The following is a 13170-nucleotide window of genomic DNA, read 5'->3' on the forward strand; positions in this document are numbered from 1 at the left end:
AAGAGACTATAAACTTTTTGAAAAAACTAGAAATAATCTCTTTGAAACTTGCCCGTGGGAGAACCATCAAAGATTACATAACCTGAAGAATATGTTGCAGCATTACCAACGGCTTTCTGACAATGTCAATGCTGTGAATTGCTTGAGAGCCAATGAACAAATGTGTTCAGGAATTATATATTTGAATAGAAGCAAAGATTTAGCATTCATTTGTTTTTATAGGTAAATTTGTGCTTGCTACAAAACAGACATACCTGTATGAGTGCGAATATGTGCTAGAAATGCCATGGAATTGCTACTTCGACACATCTTTCCACAATACTTGCAAACATTTCCCTGATTCTCTTCTCTCTCACGGTTGATTTGCTCAGTGTCCTCCATTATATATTTATTCACTTCCCGAAGCAATTCTTCATGTTGTCCTTTAATGTGAAGGAATAAATTCTGCTCAGAATCAAAAGGTTCTGTGCACTTGACACATTTAAAAGTGGCTCCTCCTTCTGGAAGCTCTTCCACACTGGCCTGTTCATTTCTCATATGACCAGCACTAGCCAAATGCTGGTGGAGGTTACTTTCTGTATAAAATGATTTTCCACATAATAAGCAATGAAAATGTTTCTCCTTTGAAGGATGCTTCATAGCTATGTGAACATTTAGTCCACTCAAACCATCTGCTAAAAAGCCACAGTCATCACAACGTATACGAGTAGACTCAATAAGGGAATTTCCTTCAGTCTTCTTCTTTTTTAAACCTTGTATAGGATCTTTGAAAGGTAACTCATTGATTTTCACTCCAGCTATCAAACTTTCCTCAGATTGTTCTGCTGAGTCATCATCCTCATGGTTCTTTATTCTTACAATAGAAGAATCAAACTGGTCAAACATATACATGGACTTTCCTTTATCAACATCAATAGTTTCAAAAGCTTCACTATATTCTTGTGTGTTGGGTTCAGGGCATTCCCCTTCCAAAATGACTTCAGTTTCATATTGTGAATCCATAAGTGGTTCTTTCACAACAGATTCTTCTTGCACATCTTTGCCATCCTCAGAACACTGAATATTTTCAACTTTGTTTATATTGTCTTCCTCGAGGTTGGACTGCTCAGTTGCTGCTCTTAGGATAATTGAAGGATTACTTTCAATTTGAGGTCCTCCATCTAGAGAATCACTACTTGCCTGTTCACTATCAATTTTTCCTCCCTCTTCACCCAAGTTTTCCTCAGTTTTCTGACAAGGCATATCTGGATCACTTATATCATTTGTTGTATCTTGGCTTTTTACTATCTCACAATTTAAATCCAGACTTACTTGATTTGGGTTTTGACATACTTTGGTTGAGTCATTAGCAGAAGTTTCTTTGGAGGGTACCATCTCCTCAGATTTCACAACTTTATCTTTGGCAAGGGGTTGATGGAATGCCTCAACAACAGAATGATCTTCTTTGAGGTCATATTCTCCCCTAGTCTCAAGTTCTACTGAATCAGTACAGATTACATTGGAAATGTCTACATTTGTATTATCATCTAAAAGAAGACAATCATTAGTTCTTCTAGGTTTAGCCACATCTGACATACTTACATCAAGGGTATATGCTGCTTGGTCAGAATTTATTTGTAGTTCTTTAGAATCTTGCTCATGTTCTTCTTCATGTAGGACAATGATTTTTTTAGAAATATCTGTGATATTTCCTTCATCCCCGGAAGAACAACTAACATAAGACTGTCTTTTAATTTTATGTTTCTCTGTTGCTGCATGCCTTGTCATCTCCCGGCGAGTAACTGCATAGTAGTCACATGCCATGCAATAATATTCAAATTCTTTTGTATGTTTCCGTTTTACATGCAGTTCTAAAGAAGAGGAAGAGTGAGCAATAAACTCACAATGTATACATTTATTTTCACTTGTAACTGTAGCACTCTTTTCAACCTCCTGAATTAGGTCCTCTGATTTGTGACCATTCCCCTGTTGATCTAAAGAATGAAGGACATTTTCAACTTCTACTTCAACTCTTTTTCCATGTTCTACTGACAATTTTTCAAAGCTGGTATTAGTCAATTCAACTGGCTCATTTGCATTACTAACATTTCCATCTAAAGGACTTACTGGACTGGAAGTCATCTTCCTAGAAGACTCAAGATCACTCTCTTCAGGGCAAACAATAATATCTGACCCTTGTTTTCCATTTGTTTCTATTTCTACACGTCCTTTATGTTTCTTGGTGGCACAGTGGCGTTCCATATCTCCCTTAGTTACAGTGTAGTAATTACATACTTTACATAAATAACTATATTGGTGACTGTGTTTCCGTCTAATATGAACTGTCAGGTTTGTAATACTAGAAGCCAAAAGACCACAATGAGAACATGTCCGTGAAATGTTCCCTTTAGGTCTCCCTCTCTTTGGAGTATTGGCAAAAGCTAACTCACCATCTTTGGTGATTTCACTAGACTGTTCTTTATTAATTGACAATTTTGTCTCAATACAGGATGAAGTCTGTAACTGCATACTTTCCACATTTCTTTCAGCTGTTCCATTCCCAGAAATATTAGACTCATCCTTTTTATCACTTGCACCTATACAAACCCTTTCAATACATTCTTCAAAACGTAAACCAATGTTATTTTTTCTAGCATTTTCAAGATGCTTGCTTCTTTTAATGTGCTTCTCCATTCCTTCTTTGCTCAAGCAATAGAGATTACATGCTTTGCATAGAAAATGATAGTCTTGAGCATGCCGAAGCTTTATATGTCTTGTAAGAACGGTAGAAGACCTTGTTTTATAAAAACATTTCTTACATTGAAACTGGGGCTTACTCAAGGTAGAATGCTTTATTTCACTTCCATGGCTCAGTTTAGAGAGTTTATGTACATCCTCCTGAAAAGTTTTTTCTGTTTTATCAGTAGAGTCTTTCCTATTATCACTTAATTCAGAAGTAATTAAACTTTTAGTTTGTAAAGTCAAAGCATTGCTAACTGATTGTGAACTCTTTGAATGAACTGATGAATTGGTATGTTGCTCAGTGGTTTCATGTTCGGCCAAGTCTTTGCCAGATAGGAAGAATCTATTGCAATGAGAACAAGCAAAATTCAGATTGTGCTCTTCCTTCATGTGGTCTCCAAGATTTATTTCATTCACAGAAATAAATGAACAACAATGACAACTAAATATACATTCAGCCTCCTGATGTTGGTTATTCTTCAAGTGTCTATCTAAGTCTATCTGTGACAAACTAGAATAATCACAGGTCTCACAGTGAAATTTTACCTCTCTTCCATGGCATCTTTTCATATGTATTTCCAAATTATTCCTGTTTTCAGAGATATGGCCACAGTAGGTACAAGTACATAACATTTGGTGACCAGAAAGTGGCTTCATTATCAAAGCCTCAAGTTGTGTGGAAGATGGAGGGTGAGATTTTGTCTTAATCTGCATAAATTCCTGGGTTTCTGAGGTAGTCAAACACAAACTGTTGACATCATTATTACTTTCTAATTGCTTAGTTGTTGATTTTGCATCATTTGGCTTCATCTGAGTTCTTAGGTGTTTCATATACATTCTATGTGTTTCATTTTTGCCTTTTTTGCTAATTCCCAAAAGACTAAGTCTTTTCTTTGCCTGACTTTTTAAGGAAAAAGATCCACTTCTTCGTCTAAAGCCAGAGCTTAACATTAAAACACTTCGTTCAGGTCTTTTCCTTTCCAGTTTCCTCATTGTATTAATACTATGAACTGTCCGGAGCTCATTCTTAGTAGGTTCTAATTTTTCTAAAAGGTCTTCTGAAGTTACTAAGGGACCTAGATTTTTTTCCTGGACTTCAATATTTTTCTCTACACTAAGTGAAATAACTTTTTCCTCTTCAAAAGTGTTCAGGTTTTCTGAGGAAGTATTTTTAGATGACATCATTTCAACTAAAAGCTCACTGTCACCACTTGATTTAGAAAAGCTTTCTTTCAAAACCTGAAGTTTATTTTGAGTATTTCTTAATCCTCTTGAATCAGCATTCTTACTTCTCGACTTACGAGCTCTAGGTTTTGCTCTCACTGTCTTTTCTGTGTCTGTTGTATATTGTTTTTTGCAAAATGATTTTTTTGTCAGTATCTGGACAAATCCCCCACGAGCAGCAAGGTTCTGACGTCGGAGATGTGTCTTGCCAAGGTAATGAGCATCCAAAAGATTTTCTTCAACACACTGAAAACCACAAAGATCACAACAAAAGATACTCTGCTGCCCATGTGTTTGTTTGATATGTGCTTGTAAGGATGAACTGTTCTCTGCTTTGTAGCTGCATTGCTGGCAGATAAACTCTTTAGAATGTTTTACATGACTTTCAGAATGTTTTTCCAGATCTGAACAAGTAGAAAACAACTGATTACACATTTTACATTTAAAAACTGAATCTACATCTCCTACTGTACAACTAACACTGATTTCTTCCAAGTGAAGAGAAGATGCATTTTTAGGACCAAGAGAAACAACATTTTCCATATATGTTTTCTCTGCATGTATTTTTGGAGCTGCCTGATTAGCAACACTAAGGTCACAATTAGGAGACAATATATTTGGAAAACATGTGTCACCATCTGCATTCAATAAGGGCTTCTGTATACTATCTACATTGATTCCTACTGCTGTAACTGAACTCTGAAGATCATTCTCCTCTGCTTTATGGTATTCTGAGACATCCAGCTTTATTCGTTTGGGAAAATGCTCATTTCTATTTTTATCCACATCAGCATTTAAAGAATGTGAAGATTCAGAAAATCCTCTTTTGTTTATTACATTCTCTTCTGTCTTCTCAAGATCTCTATGTGCTTCATCTGAGGAAAGGTTTGATTTCAGATCACATAAGGCCACACATTCTGCATTTCGAGTAGAATTTCCGAAATCTCTTGTTGCTTTAGTTTCTCTACTTTCACCTTCTTCATTCTTGGGATTTTTATCTCTATCCATCCTTATTGGAATGTTCAGTAAGCTACGTTTCTTGTGTCAAGGGCACCTCATTTGGCTTTCATAACACCTATAAAATAAGTAAGTCCATTATTAGTCTTTTGCACACAGAAAAAGAACATACTCATTTATTAACCCTGAAGTCACCACTAATGGTGGTTGACTTTAGAGCCTCTTGATTAAAATGTCATGAAATTAGTCACAATGAAATTTCTTTGCATTTTTTATATGAGCTTTGACAAATATATGAAGTACTTCCTGGAAAGAAGGGAAGTAGAAATTGAAAGAATTATATCACCAAGTCTCTCCCTCAGAAAATAACCCCAATCATCAATTCAATGGGGGACTTAAAGTGAATTTTTCATCTCAATTTTCTGTAACTATAAAAAATTGAAACATTGGGTATTTTTGGTTCTGTCCTTAAAAATAAAGAGAAAAAAAGGAATTTTTGCTCATATGTCAGGAAATTGCAGTGGATTTGTATTTTTTATATCCTTTCCTCAGGGTAAAAACCTTAACAACTGTGTTATAAACATCTCAGTGACCAACCAAGCTAACACATTCATGTATATCCAATGTTCCACATTCATCTCTCCTTCCCTCAGAGGAAAGTCTTTCACCTTTCAACTGTCAATTAATAATTTCCTCATCTAACAATCATTATGCCATTATCAAATATTGTATGCATAGTTGAAGTTTAAGGTAAAGTAAGATTTTAAAGGAAAAACTGAATAAATGGAAAACGATTGATAAATGCTTTTTGAATAAAAAGCCTTTAAAAATCCATAATATTGATTTTGTTTTTCATTACATTATTTAATTCATTTAAAACATATTATTTTCGATTTATTTTATACAGAAATTTTAATTCTACATGCAAACTTAAGATTCCAATATGATCAATGTTCCTCAGAATTTATGATAACTCTCTTCATTCTTTTCTGTAAAATTTACACATCAAACTAAGCTTGCCCTTTTACATGGTCAGCAACCTGACCTGAGAATTCTGAGAGCTGCCAAATCCGTAAAGTCAGTGCTACCTTCTCATGTCTCCAACTGGCTAATGGGATTTCAGCAGCTCCAACTCCACAAGTCTAAAAACAAACTCTTTAATTTCAACCACAAATTGCACGTGAGTGTGCATATCATCCCATCCCACCTCCCCATCCTCCAGTCATGCACACACAATTGTCGGAGAGCTGTTTATGACTATTACAAACTTCCCAGCTTCCCAGTCTCAGTATCAGATTGTGAGAGATCTTGAATTACAAGTACAAAATTTTGAACTCCATTTGGTAGCACTATAAAGAGGAGCCACTGAAGAATATCTAAACAGGAGTTACATGACCAGATCAAGGCACAAGAAAGAAAACTATGACAGCAATACTAAAGATGGATTGGAGTAGAAGAGATGGCAAACGCCAGAAGACTCATTAGAAGGCTACTCCAATAGCCTACATACATGGTAATGAGTTCTATATTGACACAATTCTAGTACAGTCCTTCATCAACCTCATATTTCTATTTCTGTAATTTCCTCCCAGTTGGCTACTCTAATTTTTCTCCCTTCCTGTGCAACTTGTGCACTCTCAGAAGGTTCTAACTGTAGTTCCCACTACCAATCAGTATGTACCTTCCCTTTTCAGTCAATTTCCACGATATTCCCTATGTTCAACTGCTCTTTTGACTCCATACCTTTATTGTTCCCCTTCACCTATCAGATCGTACTCCCCTTATCTTTATTTATTCAAATTCAATGTACTCTTTAAAGCCTAATGTAGTTTTTTAAAGCCCACCTGAAGTTCTGCATCTTCTAGTAAATATTCTCTGATGAAACCAGCTGACATGGATCTCTTCCCTTGCTGAACTCTTATCAACTTTAAATTGTACCATAATTTGGATTTGTCTGTTATTTTTTAATTGGTTAGGGAAGCTTTTTTTTTTTAAATCAAACTCATGATTTCACTGACTAAGGGAGCTCTGAGGAACTTCCTTTACCAGTACAAATTAATAAATCTGCCAGTACAGATTACCCATGTGACTATTCCTTTGAAGCACACAGATCACAGTTGATCCAATGAGATTCTTGTGCACATTCTCCCATAAATGCTCTACAGAGCATTCACCTAACAATCACTTAGATTTTTGACATTATGTGAAAACCAATAAAGCAAACGGATTATCCACTGGTTATTTCTGGCTCTCTATATACGACCATCTCATGCTATTTTCTACTCAAGCATTTCTCTGATGACATTCTTTGCATCATTTATTGCTTTTCCTGAACAAAACTTTTGAGTGTAATATGTAGAAACCTGCATTATGTCTACCACGAAGGTGTCCATTATACTTTGGGTAACCCCCAACTTTAATTCTTTGGAGAATGGATTACCTTATCACTCACAAATATAAAGTGCAACCAGAAGAGTAACTGCTAAAAACATGAAGGTCATATCATAAACAAATTAGAAGAAGAAGGAAGAAATTACTTTTCCAGTATAAACTAGGGGAAGAGTTCGTAACCAGAAAAGGGATGAAATCAGATAAAGAAGTTAAAACAAGCAATTTTGAGTACATTTGAAAAATTACATAAAAATCAGTTAAGATTAGAAAGGAAATTAAGTAATTGGAAATGAAGCTTTCCAGCAAGTTTCTCTGATTACAGTCTAACTGCGGTCTAATGTATATAAGGAACTGACTCAAATGTATATTCAAATGATAATTGGTCAAAGGATATAAGAAGTCAGTTCTAATATAAAATTCAAGCTATACATAGCAATATGAAAAATGCTCCAAACCACTAATAATTAGAGAAAAGCAAATTAAAACAATTCTGAGGTTCTATCTCACACCTATCAAACTGGCAAAGTTGGACAAAAATAAATAAATAAATAAAATGACAAATTTTCAAAGACTGTGGAAATATGGGCACATCCTGATGGAACTTGCCCAGCTATTCTGGAAATCATTTTAAAATTATGCCCCAAAAGTTACTAAATTCTGCATATTCTTTGATCAAATAATATCAGTAACAGTCAAAATACACCAAAGAGATCTGAGAAAATGAAAAAGGTCTGATATATAAAAAATACTTATAATGGATCTTTTTGTAACAAAAAGAAACTAGAAATTAAAGGGATGCTCATCAATTCAGAAATGCTTGAACAAACTATGGTATATGAATGAGATTTCCTACTAAAATGGCCATCTGAATGGGAGGCAAGCTGCAAAGATCCCCCACCCCTACTACAGCAAAATTCTGAAGTTTTCAACAAGTCAAATAATGATCAATAAATTCAATGAGAAATCATAATAAGTTACTTTTTCCACTCCAGAAGTACACAAAAAAACAGCCAGAAGCCCAGGGACAGTAGTAATGTTCCCTTCCCACCCGTAAACAAAATAAGTAGCAGCATTACCATAGATGGGATACATGTAATCTGCAAAGCTCTATATTTGAGAGTGTCCCCAGGGTGAGGGTCTTGGAAGTCCAGGGGAGGGGTGAGCAATCAGTATGGAGCTATAGTATGCTGCATTCTGAGGTCCCTAAAATTCTATCCAAAAACACCAGAGAGGGTCATGAAGATCCAATCCAACACTTTAAATCTCAAAGATGAAGGGAGGTGGGATACAAGGAGGAGACCAGGCCAAGAATTAGACCAAACAGGTCTCAACACTCTACCCAAAAGAGCAGCATGGAGTAGAGTCTGGTCCTGAAGCAAATCCATAAATCAGGAGATGAATAAATCATAAAAAACACCATGTATTACAAAAAAAAAATTTTAATCTAACACCATAACAATTGAAAGCAGAAATACAAGGAAAAAATACGAAAGGGAAAAATAGATTTTCTGTAAGACCTACGTAAAAATTTAGAAGAAATGAAACAAGATTTTTTAAAAATTAAGCAACTGCTCTTGAGGAAAGAGTTAGAAGAAGAATAACTAGCTCAGCCAAAAGTATAGTAAGCTGTACTGAAGAAATGGAATCCCTGAAAACTAAAATAGAACAAAATAGAAATCAAAGACCCCATGAGACTATGAGAAACATTACAACAAAATCAAAATATTGAAAAAAATAAAAGAAAATGTAAGATGACATCAACTATCAACAAATGACAGAAAACCTGCCAAGGAGAGACAATTTAAGAACCAATGATTCCCTGAAAATGATGCTATAAAAAAAAAAAAAGCCTGGACATTATGTTTCAAGAAACCCTAAATGCAAAACTGCCCACATCTAATAGCACCAGAGAGCAAAGTAAAAGAGGGAGGAGGGTTAGTCATCAATCTCTTCCTGAAAGGAACCCAAAAGCCAAATACCAGGACTGTCATGTCAAAGAAAAAATATTGAATATTGTAAGCATCAAGATAGGAGTTCAACAAGCAAAAACACTTCATTCAAGATCACGGAATACCACGCAGTTTTGATTTATAAACCCAAACAGATCTTGGAAAATTCAGAGAGCAGCTTAAAACCAAAAATAACAGCCTGCAAAAGCTGAGTATAATGCTATAAGAAGAAAAAAATGTAACTTTAATAGAATAAAAAACTTCCAAGTATTTCTGATGAAAACATTAAGGCTGAGTAAGAACTCTATACTACAAACACAACAGTTCAGAGAAACCTAGAAAGGTAAATGTATTTGAGCAACTGAAGGAGCTGGTGTACTGGTAACATTCTAAAAGGAGAAAGAAATGTCCCTTCAGAACTTTAGTGACTTAAAAGGAGACTGTGTGAGTTAAATAAGAAAAAGAGTATATAGGGGTGACTGGAGTAAAAGAACTGGTTCTGTTTTGAGGATCTGAAGAGAGGAAAAAGAAGGGAAGGAAAATACAGTAGTGAAGAATGGAGGAAGACAGCAGAACTTGCCATTTCTTATACTTTGAGTACATGAGAAATAGAATATAGAGACATGGGTAAGGAGTGACAGGAATGGGCATCAGATAACTCACTCTTATTGAAATGCACATAGGGGACACACACACACATACAAACAAATACTGTCTGCTTTACAAATACATTAAACTCAACTGGGAAACAGCAGTGAAAGAAAGGGAGAAGTTAAGACAATACTAGGCAGGGAATAGACACAAGTAAAAACAAACTTCGTGACTTGAAAGGGGATGGGGATGAAGGTTTAAAGTGAGAGGGGAAAAAAGTAATTAGAATCCAAGGGGGTTCCTTATATCATCTCTTAGACAATTGGAGAATAAGCAAAATGGGACATAAGAAGGTAATGGAATATTATAATGGAACATCATAAGAAATAACAAAAGACAATTTCAGAAAATTCTGAGTAGTTAAGTATGAAATGAGAACTAGGATACCAAGTCCTCATATAAAACAAAGATAATCACAATGTAAATAAAGAAAAATAACTTTGAAATAATAAATAACTATAATCAAAGGACTGAGTATAATATGTTCTGGAGACTGTCTCCAAAGGACCTATAATGAAGCATGTTACCTATCTCCTGACAAAGAAGTAATGGACATGGGTGTAGGGGCATACAATTTTTGGACATGGCCACTGGATGAGTTAGTTTTGTTTGACTATGCTTATTTACTACAAGGGTTTTTCTTCTCATTTTCTATTAACTAGGAAGAGAGGGATACAGGAAAGTGGGCTGATAAGCAATACTAATTAAAAAATAAAAAGAGAGGATAATTGTAATTTTTTTAAATACAAAGAAGGAAGTTTGGAAGACATCACAAAAAAGCAGGATAGTTTTTAAAATACGGAATTTATTACTTTTTTTAATTTACAAAAAGTGATGTAAAATGGTCTTTTGAGACTCATGCTTTCATATATAATACTTTGTGTTGTGCTGCATGTATGGAAATGCTCTCATTTGAGGTTTTTAATTTCAGAATAAAATTTTTAAAAGAAAGAAATTGTGGTATATGAATATAATGGAATATTATCATGCCATAAGAAATGATGAAAGGGATGGACTTAGCAAAACCTAGAGAGACCTATATGAACTGATATAGAATCAAATGAGCAGAACCAGGAGAACAATTTATACTATAACAAAAACATTGCCAAAATTAACAACTTTGAAAGACAAGAATTCTAATCCACAAATCATTATTCCAGCGGACCAACAATGAAGCATGCTACCCACCCCTTTCAAGTGATGGACTAAACCTGCAGAATGAGACACACATTTTTAGACATGGTCAATATGGGAATTTATTTTGCTTGCCTATGCATATTTGTTAAAATAAGCCCCTTTTCTCCTCCCCGTATAATCAGGGGGAAGTAATAAAGGAAAGAAAATATGTTTATCCATTAAAAAAGAAATTAATTTAAAAAAGAGAAAATGTGAGTCTGTTTTAGAGAGAAGTTTAGGGTCACTAAAAATAATGTGCAGTTTTTCAAAGACAATGAAGTTCCCCTTTCTTCTACCTGCTCTAGAGGTTTCCAACTACACTTCATAATCTGAAGAAGTATTCTTCATTCATTTGGTTTCCTTTTTTATGAACAATTAGGATAAATTCTTTTGAGTGATTTGTGTACCTCATTTAGGAGGATTTACCATTTTTCTCAGATCTGATACAATCAGCACAATGTAATATATCGGAGGGATACATAGAGGACATAATGACCTATAGGTTGATTCCTATTCTACTTGGACTTTGTGCATTAATCTTGCATGTAGCAAATATCTTTGGTAAACATACATCTCACAATTTTAGCCTTCACTTGATATTAACAAAGAAAAGGTTAGATGATTTCTACTATTATATTTTCCAAAGAATCTTATATATTAAATTTTGACACAGGCATGGAAAGCTTGTTGTAATAAAGTCCCTAAGATTGCATGTTGCTCTACCAAATCAGATGCTTTGTTATAATCAACCAACAAGTACAATGAAATCTTGTAGTCACCAGATCTTTCAGCACATCATGACAAAAAAGGTGTATCAATTTGTGAAAGTCTCTTCCTATCACAATTCTTCAGCATGGATGTCTTTGCTGATAGATATGTAGATTATTCTTATAAAAAATTTGTAAAAATGGGAAAGTAAGCAGGCAAATAGTTATTGACATTTTCTCAGTCACTTTTATTTTATAACAGTAAAGTCTGAGATTTTTTCAATGTCTTCGATATACTCCCTTCTTTCAGATTTCCAGAAAATTGATCCAATGCCCTCCAAAGTGTGTTTACTCCAACAGAGACCTCCAAGCTGTTCTTCCCATCTTTTTTTTCAGTGTCACTTCAACTTTCCTAATAAATCCATGAGCTATCCTTCCATTTTGGCTGCAAACTCTTTTCCTCTTCTGGTATCATTTATAGTAAGAATATCACAACTAATAGAATTCAATTCATCAAGTACAGTATCAATAGCTGTATAGCATAGAAACTGAGATTCATATAACATTTTGCCCATTTCTATCTTTAAGGTTGCATTTTATTTTACCAAGTAAAATGTTTTTAAAATAATTAGCAAAAATTAAACACAAACCACATTCTCTGACATTTTTCAGTCAACAATGTAAACATAGATATACTTTCTTATTTTAAAGGGTTTATAGAAATATGCTTCTTCTCTTTTCATAATTTCATCCAGGATGCCCTCTGTGTGCCCATTATTCTTTCAAAGACTTTGCTGAGCTATGAAAGTCATGGCAGTTGGCAGTGATTGCCAGTCATTCACCACTTTTCGGTAGTAATGCCATCCATGAATTCTTCTATTTATCCCATATCTTTCCCTCTTTCAAGTATCTTAAGAGTCAGTCCTCCTCAATACCATCAATGTTACCTCTAGGATAGACCTCCTCTGAATATAAGTGGTCTGGTGAATCAATACTATTTCCACTTACACACACACACACACACACACACACACACACACACACACACACACACACACACACACAGGACTGACATGCTGGAATCCAAATGTAGGTGACAGAAAACAGTTTGCTGCAAAATATGCTGACAGTTATTCCATTTTTCATCTGTTTTCTGTCCTATTTTCGGTTTCTCCTTTAAATGCTCTTAGGATGATCTAGCTTAATCAGGCCTCACACTAAGTTTTCTGCAATTTTTTTTTGCCTTTAGTATATATGTGTTATATGAAGAGACAAAGCTTATAATCTTCCAAAATCCTCCCAATGACTGCAAATGACTCTGTATTTTAAAATCCTACTGCTCTGGGGTACTTGGTCTCTCTGCTTGGTAAAGAGACTAAGAAGTATTTGTTCAC

General features: G+C 34.7%; 1 protein-coding gene across 5 annotated transcripts in view; it reads right to left on the reverse strand.

Moving 5' to 3' along the window:
• ZNF407 (zinc finger protein 407) overlaps positions 1–13170 on the reverse strand; it is a 609391-nt gene that overhangs the window by 535977 nt on the left and 60244 nt on the right. For all 5 annotated transcript variants that reach the window (XM_072604085.1, XM_072604087.1, XM_072604089.1 and 2 more), the window contains exon 2: positions 255–5020. In XM_072604085.1, the coding sequence (XP_072460186.1) occupies positions 255–4953 (4699 nt within the window). In that variant the 5' untranslated portion in view covers positions 4954–5020. The remainder of the gene's footprint in view (positions 1–254; positions 5021–13170) is intronic.

Source organism: Notamacropus eugenii, chromosome 4 (genome assembly GCF_028372415.1).
Source record: "Notamacropus eugenii isolate mMacEug1 chromosome 4, mMacEug1.pri_v2, whole genome shotgun sequence".
In the NCBI taxonomy this organism is placed as follows: domain Eukaryota; kingdom Metazoa; phylum Chordata; class Mammalia; order Diprotodontia; family Macropodidae; genus Notamacropus; species Notamacropus eugenii.